The sequence below is a fragment of the Eupeodes corollae genome, chromosome X, assembly GCF_945859685.1.
Source record: "Eupeodes corollae chromosome X, idEupCoro1.1, whole genome shotgun sequence".
Lineage (NCBI taxonomy): Eukaryota > Metazoa > Arthropoda > Insecta > Diptera > Syrphidae > Eupeodes > Eupeodes corollae.
Genome location: NC_079150.1, coordinates 6,560,160 through 6,583,877, shown reverse-complemented (window position 1 = coordinate 6,583,877; position 23,718 = coordinate 6,560,160). Strand labels below are relative to the sequence as shown.

The window sequence follows — 23,718 nt, the reverse complement described above, 5'->3', positions numbered from 1 at the left end:
AGTTAACTGTACAGTTTTCAGTTTTAAAAAAGTTTTATTTTAGAGAACATGTCAAAAATAAATAAAATCGCATTCTAATTTTCAATGCAATAGCAACATTGAAAAGAAATATACAAAAAATGTGCAAATGAAGAAAACGTTTATGGTCTTAGAGCATGTATTAAAAAATACAGAAACTTGGGCAAATAAATATAATTTTTAAGAGAATTAGAGTTTACTTTTGAAGAAGACTTTAAAAATGATGTGCACATAAGGAAGCGTGCTTTTATACAACTTCTGAACGTTTTTTTTTTTCAAATGTAGAGACTTTCATATTTCCATCACAAAATATCTGCTCAACAAAATCAGTTTTTTTTTTCATTTCTACTTATTGAAGCGTGGGTAGTTTTATTTTGAGTAATCTGGGGACATGGAACTGATGATGACCAAAATGAACTATATTGAACAGAAACCAGTCTTTTAACCTGCGACTTGAGTGTTTCTAATCATAATAGTGCTAGAAGACATAATGTTAAGCAGTTTATTCGATGCATTGAATGACATGACATTTTCTAAGATGTCGAACCATAATGCTGTTAAATAATACTAATATGTCTTTGCACATGTAACCATTTCATGAATTTGCTTAATTTTAGCACAGATAAGAAACTATACAAATGTTTAAACCCTATAGAAGAAAATGTCCAATATTTTTTCCTCTGCTCCTTGGCTATCAACCGACAAAAAGCTTTTTGTTTTCAATCGTATTTCTTCTTCAAATTCATTTTTATTTATTCAATCTTAAACCTATCTTAAAGCTAGACAAAAATTCATAAAACTAGCATAGTTATCCATAACTTACAACTAACTTAATAGTCCCATACGGACACTCTAAGTTAATCGTATTAGTAAGTTAGTATGCAAAAATGTAAGTTTAAGCTGTTTTCTGTCGAAATAAATGTATCGAGAAGTTAAATTAATATATTTTGAAAGAAGTGTTTCTGTAAAATAAACATTGTCTTAAAATGTTGCAAAACATTAACAACAATATTTCTATGGGATGAAACAACTTTGAAGTCAATATCTTTCTTTATTCAATTCAATTTATAAACTCAATTTTAAATAATTTTTTTTATTTTTTTTTGGAATCCATTCAAATTATTTTTAAAATGTCTTCCAACTAACTTATCTCTTCCTATTTTCTTAAATGTATGTTAACGTATGTTAACACCGGGACAAAAAGATCATCGAAACGTTTCTGTTTTTCTTTGTCTCGAGGACATTGAACTGAGAGAAAAAACAATCTATGAAGTTTTTTTTATAGTTAGACACATAGCTTTAAATAGGAATACTGGCAAGCCAATATGTGAAATCAAAAACAGCTTTTTGTGCTTAACAAATGACGATTAACCGACAAAAAGCTTTTTGTCCGTAGATAGCCCAGGAGCAGTGGACAAAATATGGGACATTTTTTTCTGTAGGGATGAGACATCTGTACAGTTTCTTATCTGTGATTACAACAATTTGTTTATACATACACTTTTAAGATATGTATATTTATCAACAATTCTGGTTGAATACGTTAAATTAGTTAATATATTAATAATTGGTATTAGTACTAGCAAAGTTGCAATGACCAATCTGGTAAATAAACAAATAGATATAGCTCTGAGTTGGGAGGTGATCTTATAAAATGGAGTAGTAATGATCATTTATACTGAATGCTCAAGTTATTTGAAGCTGTCCATGCGCACATACAGTTTTATTTAAGTACAAACATTTTCTTGTGTAAAGGATGATCATAAAATTTAGATCTTATCTTTTGTGCTTCGAAAGTCAAGCAAATAACTTTAAATATATAAAAATTAAACAATCCAAACAACAACTGGAATTCTGATTTGTATTTGAATATCGAATTCTGAAAATGTGTTGCTTCTCTTGCTATACATCCTCTCTTGTAGATACTTTTCAACATTCTGGACTCTGAAATATCTGTATGATGTGGCTTGATACCTGCCACTACAAAGACAACTGGATTTGAAATAACCAAAGTTCATCTTCAAGTTAATATTTATAAAACTTAATATTTATAAAACTTGCCAAACTTTTGAGTAATATTTGAGTGATGATGATGAGTATTAACTTAGCGAAACAAAATTGGCCGATGGAAAACTTATTAGATAGTTAATTTGCTATAAATAAGTTGTTGTTAAAATTTTGATTTTGCCATTTTATGGTTTCTCCCTTTTGTTTGTTGCTTTTTTTTTTATTTTGCTAATCAAAGCAACCAAACAACCCGCCATAAAAAGGTTGGAAGAGGTATTTCCATTAAGGCACCTCTCCTTATTCAGACGGCAGCGGCAGTGGTGTCTACGGTTCCAGTAAGGTGGAACTACTTAGAGAGGACCTTATAGGGCTTCTACGACACATTCAGAGCCAACGCCTTAAGGAGTTTTATTATCAATATTGTTAACTCACGAAAAAAAGAAAAAAAAAGAAAAAAATGTGGCAGATTATCACTTAAAATATAAAACATCTTTTGTGATAGGAATTTTAACAAAAAAAGGTAACAAATACTTTACTGGGTGCCGTTACCGTGATATTAGTTAAATGTGCATGCAACTTACACCTACTATATGTTTGCATTTAATAATTTAACCTTACGTCACTAACGACTGGCATTAGATAATGATACATTTTAAATTGGCCTTTTTTACACTTTGTTTACCATTGACTCGAAGCTGTGCCGAATGAGATACAGTTGCCGCATTGTTTTGTACTCTACAAGTGTATGTACCACCTTGAGACTGTGTCACACTCGTTATACTTAGCGCACTAGTGAAATCATCATTTTGGCGTATCGTCACCACAACTCCGTCATCGTAACTAACTCTATCAACAGGATTCGACATACCATCATCCAAATTTCTAGCAGCATTTTGAAATGAAACTTGGGAACCATCATTACCGGAACTGCCTCCAAATTGTGACACACTCGTACTTCCATGCGATAGTAGTTGCTGGCCATCTTTCAGCCATGTAAAAGTCAATGGCAAATCGCCAGTTCCGATGACACACTGAATGCTTGTACGATCGCCAACATTCAAATCGCGGGCAAAGGAAAAAGGTGTGATTTTCGGTGGGACTTTTTATATAATTAAATATATATAAATTATAAATTAAAAAAAAAAACAAAAAATAATTTCGTTAGTAAAAAAATTAATTACCACAAATTTTAATATTTTTGTGCAGAAGGTGCATATTTTCAGTTGTGAATGTGCATAATTTTTCATACAGTGCACAGCAGTTAAGTGATCATTGATACATTCAAACAAGGTGCATTATGACATCAAGAAGTGCGTTGTTTTAATTTTGTTAATTTCATAAGCAAAAGGAAGAAAAGATAATAATAAGTGTGTTAGTTGAATTAATTTCATTTTTAAAAGAATAACGTTAAAAATAAATGTCGAAATATTTAATTTTTAAATCAATTATAAATTACAAAATAAATTTTTTTTTCGATTCTAGATAATTATTTATTTATGATGATGCTGAAAACGCTTTAGCCTGACTTGATTTAGGGGACTTAGTCATAATCTCCTTAATGAAGGGTGCCCAACGTAACTTAAATAGATCATTTCCCTTTTCTTACTCCAGTATTACTAACCTATTTTATTCAAGAAAAAAGCTTTTACAGTTGGATTTTATTTTCAGATGCATATAACATTTTTGGACACTTTATATTCCTTAATGATATGAATATTTATACATTTTTGTATATAACTATATTAATTTTCATTAACATTTTTTTTAAATACGAATGAACTTTGCTAATCTACGCTCTTTAAACTAAATTCCGCCATACTGAGCTTATGTCAAACAAAATGTTTTAAGAAATTTACATTTTGATTTTAAATTTAATTTTTGTGATTTATTAAGCTAAATTTTGAATTAAGATGCGTAAAATATTTTATTTTATATGAACAAAATTGTGCATTTCTTCTACAAAACCTTTAAATAATGCGTAATATTTAGAATGTTAGGTTAGGTAAGACATTATCCACATGAGGGCGGCAAACGACTAACAAATAAATGAAAAATTGTGATTTTAAACAATTTATAGACTCAAATTCTGTGCAAGGGTAGACAAATAGCTTAAGTTAATCTTAAAGTAATATAATTAACTTTTTTATTGTCAAAATAAGAGGCATATATCTATCCTCCCCAAATCATTATTGTTTTAGGAGAGTTATAGTACGCGTTTTAGTGTGTTCTTTCACGCATACAATAAATAAATAAAGATATCTGAAGATGATGTAAGACTTGTTGACAAGAAAATGGAATTCTTAGAAATGTACACATGTGAAAATTTGATATTTACATTTTTTTTTACTGAAGCAAATTGTTTGACATCAAAATATTCTGTTGAAAGTTTGTGAGGCCGTTAAATTAAAATTTTGTTGCTAGGAACAAAAAATATTTTACCAACGGAGAATGAAAGTAAAACAATGTCTGTTTAAGCGCTGCTGGAAAAAACGAATTTCGACCGTTTTGAGCTCGAAAGATAAAGCCTTTGTAAACCAATATGTAAAACAAATTTTTTTTTTTAAATTAATTCTTTGAGGATAATTTATTAAATAGAAATAATAAGAAGAAGGTTTAGTACAGTGATGTTCATATATAAATACTTTTAAGATTCAAGCATGTTTCTCTAAAAAAGCTCAAAAATTAAAAAAACTTAAAATAAGTCACACACCCGATTAATTTTTTTTTTTGAAAAAGTGCATTAGGCAGTTGCGAAAGGACAAAGTTTTATGTATACATATACTATGTACAGTAAATTTATATGTACTCATATATATAAATGGCATGGGTTTAAGGCTAGCTATAACTGGTTTCAACGATATCGATTATTGGAAGGAATATGTGATATGCAACTGTTTTTTTAACTAAAAAATGGTCTATTAACTTTTCTTAATCGATTCTTCGGACAATCCTCTCTGACTTGCAAAAAACACGATGTAAATATAAAATTGATTGTTTTGCCTCAGTAAGTGTAATTAGCGTGCAACAGATGACGAATTATTTCTGCCAGGAAGCACTATAAAATTTATGTTTTCGGTGAATTTGAATGCTTAAAAAAATTTAGTTTTAAATTTGAATAACTTACCAAGAACTTTTATTTCAACTGTACGTTGTGATGTATAATTATGTTTGTTACGAGCGATGCAGGTATATGTTCCTTGGTCAGCAGTTTTCTGAACGTTATCTATTGATAAAGTGCCATTTTGAATCCTCTGTCATATGTTAGTTGGAAGTTTTACACCATCTTTAATGAAACAGGTAAAAAAGTAATATTACATAACATGCAAAATGTTTATCTTGTGAGTTTCGAGAAAATAATACTTTGAAGCTAAGCCAGTGCAGTAGTGAAAGCTCTAAGGCCAAACTTGATCAACTCCTTGTGCGTATTTATATAAAATATATTAGTGAAATTCGGTTTCATATTACAATTTACATTTCAAATGTGTGATTGTAAGTGCTACTGGTCCATTAAGAATTCAAATTCAGCATCATTTTCCCCATAGGCTTCTAGACAACCAATTTAAATATTTCTGTGGAAACAATATACTTTCATCTAGGCATCTAGATTTTAATTAATCTTTCGAAATCATCAAATTTATTGGGTCTTAACCCTTTCGAACCAGAACGCAAACAATTATTGAAAATCTGCCAGAACCGCAACATTACAAATATAACTACACTTTTTATGTAGCCACATCTCTATAAATAAATATATAAATTAGGTGGTGCAACAGTCCGTTAAGAACAAGGGCCTAGTGACTTACAGCCCTACTATTGTCAAGGATGGAAAACATTAAAAACATAAGTAAGAGGAAAGTGTTAAGACCTTATTCGGGAGAGATTTTAAAATACAATGCACTGTACAAAAATATCCTTTCTAAATGATATTTTTCATATTTGTATTGTATAAACATAAAACAACTCACCTTTTTCTAAAGTTATACTTTCGATTGGATATCCAGCTACAGGGCACTTGAGAAAAAACGGTTTTCCAGCAACAGCTGATATTGGCGGCATGGGGCGGACGTACGGCATTCCTTTATTAGAACAATTTAGAGTCAATTAAAATAAAATGATTAATTTAAATATTGTTAAAACAAGCTAAATTGTTTTCCAATTTTTATTTTAAAAATAAAATTGCAAGTAAAAGTTCCGAAACACAATTTCAACTACTTGGCTTAGTAATATAACCGGGATTGAAAATAATAACATTAAAAGAACTTCCGGAATGAATTGAAAATTTATTCAAATTCGATTCAGCTTTATTAATTTTGTGTCTTGAAAGTTTACTTTTTCCTTTGTATATGAAAACTATTGAACTATTAAAAACTGGTTTTCATATACAAAGGTGAAACCCAGAACAAAATTTGGAATCCGATAACTCTAATTGTATCTAATGCTTGTTTGGAAGAAAGAGTCATTCACAGATATCTAAGGCCAAAAATCTGCTTTATCATAAATCCAAACGAAGTAGTATTACCACCAGAATTGTCACCGAAAAAGAAATGCATCTTAAAAGAAAAGTGAATGTGGATGTGCAATCGGTAGAGAAAATTTATATTTATTTAGGAAATAATTGTATTATCTGAAACGAAAAGAATAATTAGGCTGAATTTTTGTAAATAACAGAAATGGAATCCTTATTTTCTAATACTAAGCACCTAAAAGCCAGGTTTAAGGTAGGCAACCCATGCGAAAATTGTTATCTCAATTAATATCTTTGATAAAATATTGTTGATTATTAAATAACAAATAAGTATATATATTTCTCTACGTATCTAGTACGTATGAATAAATAATATTAATCAGTAAAATAGATTTGATCTAGATTTGAGAAGAGGATTTAGTATAAAATAGGAATAACCGATGTTGTAACATCCCATCATGCGTTGTCGCGATACATTTTTTTTTAATCGTTATAAAAATAGGAAATTAAATTTGCAGTTCTTATCGTTTAATTGTTTTAACATTGAAAATTCAAAATTTTGTATAGACAAAGCACATAATTTTTTTATTCATTTTCATTGCTTCGATCTTATAGCCAGATAAATACTTGTAAAACTAGCCTACTATAAACTAAAACAGTTAGTGCAGAATTTATTTGTATACGTTTTCAGATTTTAAATTAGTGCCCTTAAAACAACTGCAAAACGTTTTACTACATTAGGCTATAACAACATTATATCAGCGGTTTCTACTGGATTCCTAAAAAAAGCTTTTGACCCGTGTTTGTATTAGTTTTTCCTTTACCTGGTTTTCGAAAATCTATTAAGATTCCAAATTTAGATCTTAATAAATTTTGTAGAAATTCTTTTCTATATCTTACTGATAATTTCTTCAAAACTGGCGATCCATGGTATCTGGTTATAAATGAAATACGCAGGATCGTCCAGCAATGGGCCTTACGTAGAGAAAGCAGCTGAAGATCAAAGAAGCATGAGACTAGTCAATGGACCAGTGTCGGCACCAAGTACGGAATAAGTAAAAAAAGCTATCCACAATCTTAAGTAAAACAAATCTATCAGCTCGGATGACTGGTCACTAAGGCATATCCATGCTTAATATTCTATATTTGATCGTCTTAAACCTTTCTTGTTGTGGTTTTAGATTTCGGGATCCTGGATTTTCATTTTTCGGTATTTTGGATGAATTAGATTTAACGTTTTTGGGATTTCTGTCTTAGGGGTTCTGTCTCCAACTTAATTTTTAATAGCTGTGAATCTAGATTTCGTTATATGGGATGTGTTGAATTTAAAATACTAACAAAACTGAATTGCACAGTTTTGAATGAATATGTCAACAAAATTAAATTTATATTTCAAAATATTTTTCTTATTCATTCATGCATATAAAAGCATCCATTATCATCTTAACTTAAATTACCTATAACCTTAACATGACAGGTTTCCTAATCTATCGAAAACAAACTCCTTCTCCCGTACGATGAGAATACAACCTACTATTCTTTATTTTTTAACATTCTTTACAATATTTTGATACAATATTACTTACCATAAATATTTAATCGTGCTGAATGGGATGATTCTCCAGCCTTTGAAGTTGCTTTGCATTCATAGTCGCCACCATCCTCTGATTTTACAGCAGATATATTTACATGGCTGATAACGTCACCAAATAAAGTTACGTATTGTCCGATCATCAGACGGTCATTCTACAATAATTATAAAATTTCACTTCAGCAAAATTAACACTAAAAAATTAAAGTAAAAAGTCGTTATCATCTCGGGCCTAGCAATATTCAAGAATAATGTTTTTTAGGATACACATTACCGTAAATATTAAAAGAAAAACAGCTACTTATGCTATCAACTTTGTCCACTAAACGTACAGCCTTTTAGTTCACAATCTAGATATGAAATTACCCTATAAATACTGATGCTCCCACCCAAAACCTTTTTTTTCAATATTGAGTATAACAATATTGTTTGTTATTAAACATACATTTTTTTTTAATTATTTTGATTCTTTAAATTCATTTTATAGTAGAAAAATTATTATAAAAATTGAAAAAAAATTTTTGGTTTATTGTCCAAAAAATTCACTTGCACATACAATGGAAAATATGCATGTTTTGTTTTTGGAGAATCTCCAAAATTGGTTCAATATGTACTGGAGGATGTTATGCAGTTAACCTTTTCTATATGGGTTCCCAATCTGTTCTATTCTCTAACAGCGATTGTTGCACATCCTGACAATCATATGTACCTACGTCACAAGATGTTAATATTAGCTTCTATTTTAACCCAGGTCCAAATTGTGTTTTTCTGACAGCATCTAACTCTTTCACTTAATAATTATAGGCTTTTCTTACGTTTTCTTAAATTACTGAGTTAATTTTCCGTTCAACCAATTGTTGATTTTACCAGATATGTATCATGATATTCTTTATAATAATATATAAATACTTTCGTACTGGAAGCTGTTCACTTAAGTCCAGCCAATATACCATTCATATAAAATAATTACTCTTATGACTCCCACAATCTTCTCCACTCCAATGCAAACTACGCCTTTTTACTTGCTGTTTATAGGAGCTATGTGGAAAGTACTACCTTCTTAAAACATTTTGAACTCGGGAGGAGTCAATAACGGGAATTCTGTCTGTCTGTCAGTCTGTTCTCACCCCTACAGCCTAAAACATTAGGTCGATTTCAGGTCGAGACGAGAAAACCTTTGTATGTCACTTGGGGGGTGTGCTTGAATGGGCTTGTCTTCAGTAATCCTTAAGCATCCTCTGCCTCAGCGGCACTCGTTCAAACTCTCAAACTCTGTTATAAACTTATACTTTCAATGTTTCATTTTCCTAGCAGCTAACTCTTTTTACTTGCGGCATATAGGAACTTTATGGCAGGATTTGCATTCGTGTAACATTTCGAACTCGAGATTTTAATCAAACATGATATTACGATGGCAGAAGTGTCGAAAAAAGTTGGTCCCGCGATTCCTTCCGGTCTGTTTTGTCTGTCTATCCACGCTCCTACAGCCAAAACCATTGGGTCGATTGAGTTTAAACTTGGAAGTTAAGGTTTTGAGCAGATTCACATTAAACATTTTTTTTAAGATCAAAACTAACTAGCCATAAAATTTTTTTGGTCAAAAAACGATAATTCGAATTTTTTCAAAAACAAACCGATAGATTTTTTTTAAACTTTCTCTAAAATTTTATTTTTTATATTGTATTGCTTTTTTGTATTGCTCAGGAAAGGAACCGCTCATAACTGTTATTTTGTTTTTTTTTTTAATATTCTTAGCAGCTTAGTCCATAGACTGATTTCAATCATTTTTTTTAATAAGCTTTAATATTGCCTTGACAATATTTGATTACCAAAAGTGATTTTTTTTGTTTGGATTTTTAAGAAAATATTGAATTTTTTTTCAAAATTCTATTTCTCAAAAACGGGCCAACAGTTTCTTACGAAATTCAAATGTAGAGCGCATAGTTACAATCACTAAACAATTGCATACGAAAAATATTTTTAAAACAAAATTGAAAAGTTTTATATATAAAAAAAACCGTTCTAACGATTTTCAAAAAACAAATTGAAAAATCAAGGGTTTCTTGATTTATAAAGCGGCTGCGAAGACAAACTTACTTTTCAGGGAACATTTCGTATCTTAAAGTAGTTTTTTTTTTTAATTATTTTAACTGTGCATGAAAAACACGAAAATATTAATGAAATACATTCTTGAAGTATGTATGCATATATTGTAATTTAAAAAGATTTAAACTATTCTTTTATTAAACATCTTGTATAAGCCAGACATATTAATGAAGTCGGCAGCATGATTAAAAAATATTGTAATCAAAATAATTTGTGAATTTTAAGTCTCAATAAAGAAAACTGAACTGAACTGAGCGCATTATTTTGACAAAGTTGTAATTACATTCCTATCTTTTATCGCCAAATTAATGCATTTGGTACATATTTATATATTTGTATAACTATAACTATTGTAAATACCAACGATGGCCGTGTAGGGCCATTTGTATATATGATTTCAAAATATTATTCTTTAAGAATTAGGTTGTTTAACACATATTTTACTTGAATTCACCTATATAAAAGAATAAATACTTAGTATTAGTTAAAGAAACGTACAATCTCTACAACTACTGCTTACGTGTCACTTCATAACTAAAATCCAAAACACTTAAGAGCCTGAATGTAAACAACACATGAATAACAATTTCTTCTAATTTAACGAAAAAAAAACTGAACGCAATGACTCCATGTTTTGCGCCTTCTACCTACCAATAACATTCCTTCACTATCATCATAAGCATGTCATTATCTATCTATCTGCATAAAGCTAAGCACGCCAAGTGAACTATTCGTTGCGTTTTAGACACCTACCTAACTACATAACCAATAGGCGATCGCTTTACTATGTATATATTCTTCCTCTTTCTTATCTTCAGATAATTTACTTTTCATCCTGGTTCTACTAATATGAAATTAAAATAAAGCTATCCAAAGGAAAAAGCTTGAAACGAAATAGTTGAATACACAAACAATTGTTTTCATTAAGAATGCTTACAAGTATTTTTCATTTCCGGTATAAAATGTCCTAGGTTGAGTAGTGTCTTGGGATGAATCGCGCGTTTTGTTTGACAAATCAAATGGCATTTATGTTTTGAAGACAAACTTGTTTTACAGGTATATTATAAAATCTTATATAGGTACTTTTTAAACAGACTCTTTGCATACAGGAGCAAGTTCATGCGACCCAGTCGTGCATTTTATTTATATACCGTCACAGAAATAGCTAATTTGAATTATGTTTTGAATTCTTCAACTGACATTTGTGTCATTTAACTACCATAAATGATAAGACAACTTATCAACCGGTAGTTTTAATTTGCTGGTGAGTTCTTAATTAATAATTCAATTTGCATTTATCAAGCACCGAACGCAGCACAAATTAAAGAAATCGGGAAATTTACGAGCTACTAAATTAACTTTTTTAACTTTGATTTAAGACTAAAACTGTTTTTTTCAGATTTAAGAGTTTTCGTTTGCAGGTGTTAAAAAATATCCTAAAATCGTTTTTTTTTTCAAAAGTGGAAATGTTCATTAACAAAACTTTTGATAAAAAAAGAATGCAAATACCCAATGGAAAAAAGCAAATAAATAAAATAAAAGAGCGTGTCCTTCCTTGTAAGATTAACTTTGCAAAGATATACATACAAGTTCGGGTTCAATCAAAAAGTTTACTTGCCAACATCAGCCTAGAGTATATTCTTCCAAAAAAATAAAAATTATTGAAACAAGTACATGTAATTCCCGTGAAAACTAAGCCTATGATAAGTAACTTGGTCTTAGGTGTTTAGATTTTTGCAACCAAGAACCAAACTGTTAGCTTGCCAAACCTATCCCTAGAGTAAAATCTTAATCCTATAAAAATATTGTCTTAACTGAAAACAAAAAAACTGTAGCGCACGAATTGTACAAACAAATCAACTATCTGAGGTGAAATTGACAACAAAATGGTTTACCAAATTTCTGAAAGTTAAAGTTTACTTTAGCAAGATATTAGGAAGTAGTAAGATGTTGAAATCGTTTAAAACATATCATCTTTTAAGCTTAATTTTGCTCCAGGTTATTTACTTAAAATGTCCTGGCGAATATTGTATGCTAATTATCATACAACATCTCTGAGGGAAATACATACACAACATACATTTAAATAATATTTCAAAACAACAAAATATTGACGAAATAGTTTACAGTTTTAATTGGTAAGTAGAAACGAAAATTGTTAATAACATTTTGGGGTGAAGATTTAAGTAGGCTTACGAGATCGATGTTACTTCTATTCTGAAATTTCTACCAAAAATAAAGCTGGAATCTCCAATAAATTAATTCATGAAATTGTATGATTGGAAGCAGGATTTCACCATTAGAATCAAGTCAAAATTCCCCACAATATCTTTTTTTTAAATTGTAAAGTCAACCGAAATATTTACTTCAACACAAACAAAACCTATAATATACATGATTTCATTATAATTTTTAATACACAACCTTATGAAAAGCAAACCACCTACAGATGGATATTGGATTACGGTTTTGATTTTTAGGATCAATTTAAAGCTATTACCAAGTTAATACAATCAGTTCTAAAATTCTTCTAAGGGCTTTTTGGTTACTATTATGCACTGATTTTACTCAGAATTTTCTGGCCTCGTACATCTACAATGTTTCTGATAGGCCTGAATTTTCGTTGGTGATATTATTTTTTTTTTCCCATCGCTCGTTGCATTAGTATTAATGTTAAATATACACCTTAAGCACCTTTCTTTAATTACATGTAGTTAACATTTGCAGGTAATAATGATATCTTATTCCCTATTTGTTTCTTTATCGTAATCCCCATATCTGGGCAGAGTTCAATAGAAAGAATTATCTCTTTTTTTTCTTGTCTTCTTCAATCGGGCTAGTGCTGCAATATTTACTGAGCTCAACCACCTTACCCAATTTGTTAACAAACACCGAAAATCAAAAGGCCATTAGGCCAAGCTGAAAATCCTCTTAACTTGTTTATCATCTCTGACCCTGATAAATAATTACATACCCAAGCAATGTTTTGACGCCTCCAGGCACAGCTGATGGCCTCAAAAAGTTGTGTATTATTGCAAAAAATACTGCAATATCCCGAAGTCAGAAGCCATATTGCTTATTCACTCGAAATAAACATGACTTATTCTTCTTTTTCTCGGTCCCTACGCTTGTAATTATTAAACTGTGTATTCTTCCCCACAAGTAATAGTGCATTTTTACTCTTCTCTAGCAGTCTCCACTCTACGAAATAATAATAATTTGGGTCTATTTAAGGCCAAGTAGTACCCGTGGCATGATGGTTAGTACGATGGACTGTCTATCCGAACGACGAGTATTTTGAGAGTGCACGCTTGAGCGGCTTCATTCCCCCAGAGGCATTCCTCTTTTTAGATAGATGCGGTCTGATACAGGATAGATTGGCAGTTCCGTTAATCTACCACGTCAGACGAAGAACCGTGGATAGGCGACTCCTGTACAATCGGACGTCATGGCACAAGGCGGAGCAGAGCTCCTTCGGTTCCGTAGGGCTGTGTCCGAACGGGACCGAACTGATAGGGTGAAGCAGGAGAACCAGTTTTGGTGGCTTCAATCGGCACTTGAAAGTGGGTAGTCGGGATGGGGTTTTAAGCCTTGGCCGGCTTACATACTTGTTTAATAGTATTAGGGTTTAGTTTTAAGTAGAATAGGCATTGTGGCACGAAAAAAAAATTTAAAAAAAAATTAAAAATTAAAAAAAATTAAAAACATTAACAAACAGCATTAATAAAAAAAAAATAATAAAAAGTAAAAGAAGAAAAAAAAGACAACAAAATATGAAAAACAAAAATGTTAGATAGTTAGATTTGCTGCTGTGGTTGTTCTAGTTTTAAGTAGTTTATAGGTAGAATAGGTAGTTTAGGTTAGCTTTAAGTTTTATTTAAGGACCTAATTTTAAGTAGTTTGTAAGTTAAAATAAAAAAGGATATTGATATTAGTTTTTTTTTCAAATTTTCTAATAAATACAAAAATAAATAAAATTAAAATGAAGTAAAATAGATCTTAGGGCCGAAAGGCATTAGTTTTAAGTGTTATAGTTTAACTTAGAGTGTCCGTATGGGACCATTAAATTAGTTGTAAGTTATGGATAATTAGGCTAGTTTTATGAATTTTTGTCTAGCTTTAGGATAGGTTTAAGAATGAATTAATAAAAAAGAATTTAAAAAAAAAAGTACGATGGACTGTCATGCGAGAGGTCTTGGGTTGGTCCCTACCTATGCCACCTAAAGTTTTTTTCATGGGTACTGCCTCTTGCGAGGAATTGACAAATTCTCCAAGAGTAATTCCTGTCATGAAAAGTGCTTTCTCAAATTTGCCTTTCGGATTCAGCTTGAAACTGTAGGTCCCTTCCATCCCTGGCAATAGTACTCGCACACAGGAATGGTTGAGAGTTGTCAGTCACTAGGCCCCAGTTCTCAAATGGACTGTAGCGCCACCCAATTTATTTATATAGTTTTGACTTTATTTAAAATCTAATAGACAAAAGTATTGACTTTAAAAAAATGTATAAAACTTAGTTGTAAGTATTTCCAATATTTTGTAATTATTTTTTTTTCTATTTAACGTAAATATTTTTTAAATTGCCCCTACCGCCTAAACAGGGTGAGAAACTTTAACTGTAGCTATAGCAACAAATTCTTGTTTTTAACTCTTCTATACAAATCCGTCAATAAACTTTGTCGCCTGAGGTATCGTACTATCCCATATTTTCGGGCATAACCCTCCTTTTTTTGTATTTCGTTTTTTGAGCCTAAAACAGGTATTTTTAAATTGATTGTACGGCGGCGCCCGCCGCGCCGCCGCCGCCCCGCCGCTAGGTATCCCCTACTTGGGAACACTATAGCATTTGGGGTGGGTGTATGTTTGGGAATATGCAAAGTACTTTTTGCATTTGAGCACTAAAGTCAAAGAAATGCCAAAAAAAATTAAGTATGGCAATACTGAACAAAAAACACTGAAGAAATATCAAAATCAACCATTTTTGAGAGTTTTGTATTGGAAAAGGTGAACTTTAAAAATTAATTCAAAACAGAAATAAATGTTTCCTTGCTCTTAAATTGCTATAATTATTAATTATGTTCACATATCCATCAAATAAAAAAACCGCGTATCGAAATTCGTGCTTCGGTAATGAAAAGTTGAGCCTTTATCATTTTTGACTTTTCTGTTATTAGAACAACGAGAGGTAAACGCATGTTCATGTACAACAAGAAAATCAAATTAAAACACCAAAACATGAAACAAATATGAGAAAAAAGAAACGTCAAAATGAGACTCAGATCGAAAAACACTCCGGTATTACACAGCGCCTGTTTTTCCTTGCATCAATGAAGTGCGAGAGAGAAAGGAGAAATACAAAATTAAATAGAAATAAATCTGTCTCGGCATGCACGTATAAGTCACGTTGACTCACGGCTCACAACTCACGACCAGCGTTACCACTTCTCAAAAAAAAGTGGAAGTAGATTTTAGGAAAAAAGTGAAGTAGATTGAGAAAAATGGAAGTAGATTTCATATTATTCTACATATTTTTAAATTATATTATTTCAATAAAAAGTAGAAAAAAAAATTTAATTATTTATGGCTTCACATCATATACTTCAATATGTTAATGTAATATTTCTTAAATTAAATCTTGGTTGTTACTAACAAAAAACAAAGATTGGGCTCGTGTTGGTCATATCAAATGACTTTAGGATGTTTTCATTGCAAAGGACGAGTTCTTCAAGAAATAGTTATTGTAATCGTAATACAATTTTAGTACATCAACAAACCTTTTATCTTTGTTTTTGGACAACTTGAAAATATCTTTTAATATTGAAAACAAAACAATCAAATCCAAAATAAGACTAGGGCCCAACTAAAACATTAACAAACAGAAAAAAATAAAATGCACGACTAGTTCGCGTGAACTCGCTCATGTATTCAAGAACGTCTGTGTAAAACTATTTCCTGTATTGAATTAAAATGTTCCTGCAAAAAAGTTTGTTTTAAAAAATGTAAATGCCATTTGATTTCTCAAGAAAAAATAAAAAAAATTAAATTGGCTTTTGGAAATGGTTTTTGAATTTTAGTTATATAATTTTGAACTTATTATTAGACGACTGGCATTTAAATTTTGTAAAAAATAATAACCCATTTTCAAGAAATCAAATTTCGAAAAAAATAGTATTTGTTTTTAAATTAAAAATAAAAACAATGATATTTTTGGCAAAAAAAATAGTTTAGTTCTTGAGAAAACTTAAAAACAAAATAACGGTTCTAGCTGGGATGGGATAGCCTTTATATATTTTTATATTGAAAGAAGCTAAACTAAGAACACAAATTTTAGCAAGAATTTAAAAAAAAATCTATCAGTTGTTTTTGAAAAAATCGAATTATCGATCTTTTACCGTACAAATTTGTATTGAAACTACTGTTATTTTAAGTTTGAAAACATCGGAGACCACTTTTTTCGTTTTCTCTACCATCGTAATGTCATGTTTGATTAAAATCTCGAATTCGAATTTGTTTACGAATGCAAAACTTGCCATACAGGCCCTATCTGTATGATGGATAAAGATATTTACAAAATCAAACTATTCAAATTTGTTATTGAAAGATTTATAAGCTTTAAAAACGTCTTTAAGGATTGTTTGAAAACGAAACAAAAACAATAAATAATTTTCGTCTATTGAAAAGTGAAACGATAAGAATTAGGGCATTATTTTCTTAAATCAAGTCGTTGTTATTGAAATACGGCCTAGACATTTTCAACAGCCCTTTTGACGAGAAATTATGATAAAGGTCCTTCTAGGCCCTTTCATGTATGTCGAAAATGACAAAGGGGTTACACTAGAATACATTAGATAAGACGTAACTTCACTGCAAATGCAAATATTCAAGCGATTTTTAATTCTCTAGAAAGTTTTAAGACTACATACAAGAGTGGGAGAAAAAAGGAGTAGATCAGTCTATTTTGATTAAAATCGAAGTAGGTTTAAAACCAGATATTGAAAATGAAGTAGATTTCAATATTTTGATGATGGTGCGAAGTAGGAAGTAGATTTTAAATTTATTTGAAAAAAAGAAGTAGATCTACTTCAATTGAAGTAAAGTGGTAACGCTGCTCACGACTCACTTTTGACTTTCCTTATAAATTTGTATTCGATGAGGCTCTCCTGTAAACTTTGCTAATATGGAGTCACACTTTTATAGTTTTCAAGAGAACTCAATGTTGCAGCAACAAGAAAATCAAATGAAAAAGAACAGCATAAAACGAATATGGTAAAAAAGAAACTTCAAAGTTTACTAAAAATTTGCCCAAGCCTCACCTTTCTTTTTAGCACTCATGTGAGTCCTGAGGCATTGTATAATAGTAGACCAAGCTATTCCTTGCATGTTTTTGGCAGTGAAAGTGAATTCAAGTGGACGAAGAAGCAACGAAAGTAGAAATAAAAGATATCTGTCAAAATAATGCACAGACTTAAACATTCGAAAAATCTTCGTGTATTAATGAGCGGATCACCGAATGACACTTCAAAACGAAATAGCCGATTAATGACCATTAAATAAATATAGCTCTGTGTAATACCGGACTTATGTATATAATAATGTAGAATGGTCCGTAAAACGCATAATTACCTGTCGCTTTTGGCAACCAAAAAATCTAACAATTTTGTTCTTATAAAACGCATCTTATAGTGTGAGTGTCAAGACTTCATTTTTTTGAAATTAAAAAACTGTGTTGTAGAAAAAAAAACATTCCATTAACGTTAAAAAGGGGGTATCTAGTGCTAAATTGACACGGTAAGTCCAGGAATAAAACAAGGATACATTTTTTGAATTTTTTTCTTTCCATCATTGTGTTATGCTAGGACTAACCTTGTCAAGCAAGCACTGCATAGCCCCTTTTTTAAATTTAAGTAAACAAATTTTTTGATTTCTTTTAAATAACTAATGTACAACAAAATTACAACAAAGAAGCTACAATTACAGTTTTTTATATTTTGAAAAAATGTAGTGCTGACTTGACAATCGGGTATACATTGACTTTTATTGTATTTTTATTATTTAATTTTTAGTTAACGAAGGATTATACTAGTAGTACTAATATTTTAGTAAATTACATAGTATATGTATATAGAAAACCATAGTCATCGCCACAGAAGAGAACCTTGAGATCTGAGATAAATTTAAGTCGACAAACTCTTAAGACAATTATATTTTCCCATCATTTGGACTCATAAGAATACGTATGATTGCTGGTATCCATTTTTCAGTGGCTCAAATATGCCGATTCTTGATTTTTTATATTCATTTAAACAAAAACAAATAATTTTTTGATTTTCTTTTAGAAAAACCTTCTATCAAGGTTATAGTTTTTTATGTAGGGTACTTTTTTATGTTTTCTTAACTTATCAATTTTCAACTAATGATTCATGTTGAGTTTCATATTTTAATTTATTCAAATAGTGTTTTTTTTTTGGTTATATCACGTTAATGTTTCGTAACGCAACAGCAAAAATTTTACTTGATAACGTATTATTCTGACATTTGGTGCTTAACGTACCTACCTACTCGTTTATTAGGTACTCAAGCTTTGAAGTTTTTTTTTTAATAAAACAATCAGTACAAAACAAGGAAAAATCAAATAAGATAATATTAAAAAAATAATAGCATTCAAATTAAAATATCAATGTGTATGGACAGGTACACTGGAAGGTACACTTAGTACTAAAAAAATAACTCCTGTATTTGTCTTTAAGATCCGTTGCAAAAATATGATTCAGAATTATGAAAAACTTCCCCGTGAACATTAAGCCCTTTAAACAAATATTAGAACCTCATATTCCCTAATTTATATTTTCTATTTCTTACCAATGTATTTCTTCAAATCTTCATAATTTTGAAAAGAAAGCCTTGAAAGAATTTGGAGTTTTGTATACAAAGAACACATCAACGTACAAAACTAAAAAATGTTTCGTAAATTTTTGCATCAATTCAATCCTATTTTTAAAATACATTTTCTGTGAATCCTTAATTAACTCTTTCAGCTAACAATTGACATTTCAAAACACTTCTCCAAGTTTTGTTTCCTGTTAAAATAATTTTTTCCTCCATTTTCTTTAAACTGAAAATCAAAAAATTTGTCCCAAGTCAAATTCCACCAAATTTGTGTTACAATTTTACCTATTAATCAAAAAAATTATAATAATAGGAGATAGTAACAGATTTAAGAAAATCCTATTTTTAGTTGATAGTATACAAATATCTTAATGCTGGCTGATAGACATGTAAGTTTTTACCTTACGAAAATCATTTTTCTCAACAACTAATACATGAAATAATTTTTTTTTTCAAAAAGCACGAACTCGCTACACCGACCGCTGCCGCCCGCCTTTTAGCCACCTCGCCTTTATTTCGATTTTTAACACTTAAAATTTGCTTTTAATTTTATTAAGTTAAGTTATTTCACGTTACTATTTTTAGTTATACAAAAATAAAAATTCTAGTCTACCAAACTGACTGCTTTCTAAAATTATCATAGTAGACATCAGGATAGTAATAACTGTCACATTTTTTCCACAAAGCTGAAAATTTATCTCAAGTTTATTTAATATTAAAATTAACTTTATGTATTTTAATTATTAATGCTTCAGGTCGGTTCACTTTGTTAAATCAGTATTATTTTAAATTTGAAATAATACAAATTATATAACATGGCAATATATTTCATAAAAAATTATTTTTTTAATGATGTAATCAAAATAAAACTAACACTTAATCAGCATTATTTTATTATCAATGCATTGATGTTGTGGTTTTATAGAAACTCTTATGTTAAACCAAATGTACATATATAAATACAAAAATCAACATCATTGAATTGAAATTGATTTTAATTATTAAAATGAAGGTCAAAGCTTAAGCTGCAATTGCACGTCAAACTATTTCCAAGAAAAGTTTAATTATTAATAGGTTTTAGTCTCCGCGTTATAATTAAAAGATTAAAATAAAAAAAAAGAAGCTGTGATGCAACCCACAACTATAACTTCTCATTGGTGCCCGCTCAAAAATTTCAAATGGTATTTTGTGTCAATTTTTTTATTTTTCTATAGAACTATATTCGACAAATGCAATCAATACATACATATGGGTGATTTTTTGAAAGCTATAAGAAAGTTTTTCGAAAAAAAAACACAAAGCATTCAGAAAAATGCGTGGAATCTATATTTGAATCGATAGTACGGTCTACGTAATTTAATGTTTAACGATTTTTCATACAAATGTTGACCTTGACTGTGCCTCAAATGGTACATCCGCTTAGTTCAATTTTGAAATACTCTTTCCGACGTTTCGGCCGGTATCTCACGAATAAATGCTTCAATGTTGTCTTCCCTTGCGTCAATTGAACCGGGCTTATCTGTATAGACATGAGCTTTAACATACAAAATACATTAGGTGGCGCAACACTCCGTAGAATCGGAACGGATAATTTGAGAAAGCACTTTTTCATGACAAGAATTAATCTTGGAGAATTTGTCAATTCATTGCAAGAGTACCCTTAAAAAAAAACTTTAGGTGGCACAGGCAGGGATTGATCCCAAGACTTTTGGCATGACCGTCCAACGCACTTTTTTTTTATAATTCATTTTTATTAATTCATTCTTAAACCTATCTATCAACGCACTAACCATCATGCTACTAGTACTACTTTCATAGCCCCACAAAAAATAGTCTGAAAGCGTTTAATCGGTCCCAAACGTGAAATAAAGTGTTCACCGAACTCGCCTTTCAATAAGTCCATTGTTGCGCGTGCTGTGTGGCATGTGGAACCATCTTATTGAAGCCACATGTCATGAAAGTCAGGCTCTTGTATTTTAGGCAAAAAAAAGCTAAATATCATCGCACGGTATTGCTCACCATTCACAATTACGTTACGATTCACATCATCTTTGAAGAAGTACGGTCCAATGATGCCACCAGCCCATAAACCGCACCAGACTGTGACTTTTTCTGGATGCATTGGTAGGTCTTGCAATGCTTCTGGCTGATCTTCACTCCAAAATCGATAATTCTGCTTATTTACGTACCCACTGAGCCAAAAAAATTTTATCGGCAAAAAAGTGGATTCTGAACTTTCTTAACAGAGCACGCATTCTGATAATAAAATTCAATAATCTGCAAGCGTTGTTCGTTTGTAAAATGATTCATGGTAAAATTATAGACCATACTGAAAATGCTTGACAGTGAAACTAAACACAAAACATGCGTCAGCTGTTTAAACCAATCAGTGTTACCAAAAAGGGAATAGCTAAGAAATCACCCTTTACATATACTATCATTTTTTTAACTGTCTATCAAGTTTACATTTGTTGAGATGTTTGATAGCCTTATTTAGAAATTTTTTATAGTAAGGTTTTTGAAGCTATAATTTTTTTTATAATTTCCAGACACTGAATGGGATATTAATACGCAGCACATATTATGTATTCAAGATTAGTCCACAGTCCGCCTTGGCCTTAAGGTTTGAATATCAAAATATAAAGGAAAATCAGAGTTGTCTGAAGCATTTCATTCGTGCACGGCTAATATTTATCTTGACAGTGCCTCCGAAATGGAAGGTAGACCGATGAGTAGTTTTGGAAGTGCAAGTATTACGGTTGAATTGTTTAGAGGGGGAATGCAACTGACTAATTTGACAAAACATTGTTTGAACAAATATTTATAGACAAAAAAAGGCATGAGACATTGCGCCGGTGTTAAGGCTTTGTAAATGATTTGGTTATAGTTCTATCACCTATAACTTTAATGGATAAGAATTTTATGAATATTAGGAAGAAAGTTGGAGACAAAACGGAGTCCTGGGGAACACCAGCATTTATTTTATGAATTTCATACTCGGAACCATTCAATACAACTTGAATTAAACAGTTATTTGTCAAACCAACGATGAAGAGATTACTCAATACCAAAAGCACGCATTTTGCTGTACGTAAATTCTTGAAATATAAATAATGTCGAACATTTTTTTTTCTGTGTTTAAGCATAACTAAAAAAAGTTTGGATTTTGAATCAGCATTAAAAATTAACTCTCATATGATTTATACAAAAATATGAATTAATTAAATTCCATGTTTTTAAAACTCCAAAAAGAGGCAATTTAAGACCTATATTTTATCTTGATTTCAATGTTTATATCTGTGAAAACACCGTACAATACTTTTTTAATTTACCTTGCATTTGCCTCTAGCTTCGCGTAACAGCGTATTATGTATATTTTTGCATTTTCAGAACGGCATTTTAAAAAAAAAAAGTCCGATAGAGAAATAATGACCTGAGATTCCAATTCAGGAACAACAAATTCGTTTAAGAAAGTATTGTGTAAAGCAAAATACGGAAAAAAACTTATTTTATTGACCAGTGTTATTAATTCGATTGTTCTATTAAGTTAATTAAAAATTAATTCTGAATTTATATTTTTGTGTATGAAAAATATATTTCTTATATAAGTGTAACATATCTATCGTAATCGAAATCAAGAATCGGTTGCGATTTGGTAAAGTTACAAAGGATATCAAAAATCATAAGTATCGTGACAAGTCGATTAAACGAAAATCGAAAGAGAGCGGGTCGAAATGCTATATTTTAAAATATTGTATGGTCAAAATTCTGTATGATTCTGTACGATACTGTATAGTCATTATACTGTATTGTTAATATTCTGTATTTCAAAATACTGTACAAATGCTGTATTGTTATAATACTGTATCTCATAATACTATATAATAGGGGAAGTTTTGGCAGATCAATAAGTTTGGTGCAGTTGTTGATTAAGATAGGAACAATTCATGCACAAATGTGAAAGAGATGCAAATAATTAAGAAGAAGAAAATGAGAAGGAGAAAATAAAAAGAAGATACCATTTAATTTATTTTAGTTTTTATTATTTCAGAGACTTATGAATTATCATAGGTTCATATGTTATTGTTGAAGGGAGTATATTAGAACATTATGCTAATGAAATTATGATGTTTTCTTAAAAAAAGTATTTTGTTTTCAAAGTTTTGTATTTCAAAATGTAGTTAATAAGGCTAAAAACTAAAAATCGTTTTAATAATGTAAAAAAGTGCGCACTTTTTATTATTTACTTATAATATTTTACAGCATTTTAAAATACAGATTTTTGATATATAGAATTTTGAGATACAGCATTTTAATCATGAAGTATTTTGTACATACCGTACTTTGAGATACAGTATTTTGATCCATTCACTATTTCGACCCCAACCCAAATCGAAAAAATTACCTCACAACTTCGTATACTTAAACTGAGCTCAGGATCTCAAAATTTTTTACTCAAGGCTTCGACTTTTGGGCACTTTGAATATAAATGCCTTTTAACTTACGTTCGGCAGAGCGAAACCATCTAAATACCATGTTATGCGGGGTGTTGGATTACCAGTTGCACTGCATTTCAAAGATACCGACGGACCAGGCTGCATGGTTTGCTCAATGAACTTGTATATAAGCTGCGGTGCTACTTCTGAAA

At 30.4% G+C, this 23,718-nt stretch overlaps 1 protein-coding gene across 1 annotated transcript in view; it reads right to left on the bottom strand.

The window, feature by feature from the left end:
• Positions 1-23,718, bottom strand: part of LOC129953351 (cell adhesion molecule Dscam2-like) — a 92,224-nt gene that overhangs the window by 17,511 nt on the left and 50,995 nt on the right. Inside the window, 5 exon segments of the mRNA XM_056066478.1 lie at positions 2,708-3,124; positions 5,150-5,308; positions 5,991-6,101; positions 8,077-8,236; positions 23,576-23,712. Of these exon segments, the coding sequence (XP_055922453.1) occupies positions 2,708-3,124; positions 5,150-5,308; positions 5,991-6,101; positions 8,077-8,236; positions 23,576-23,712 (984 nt within the window).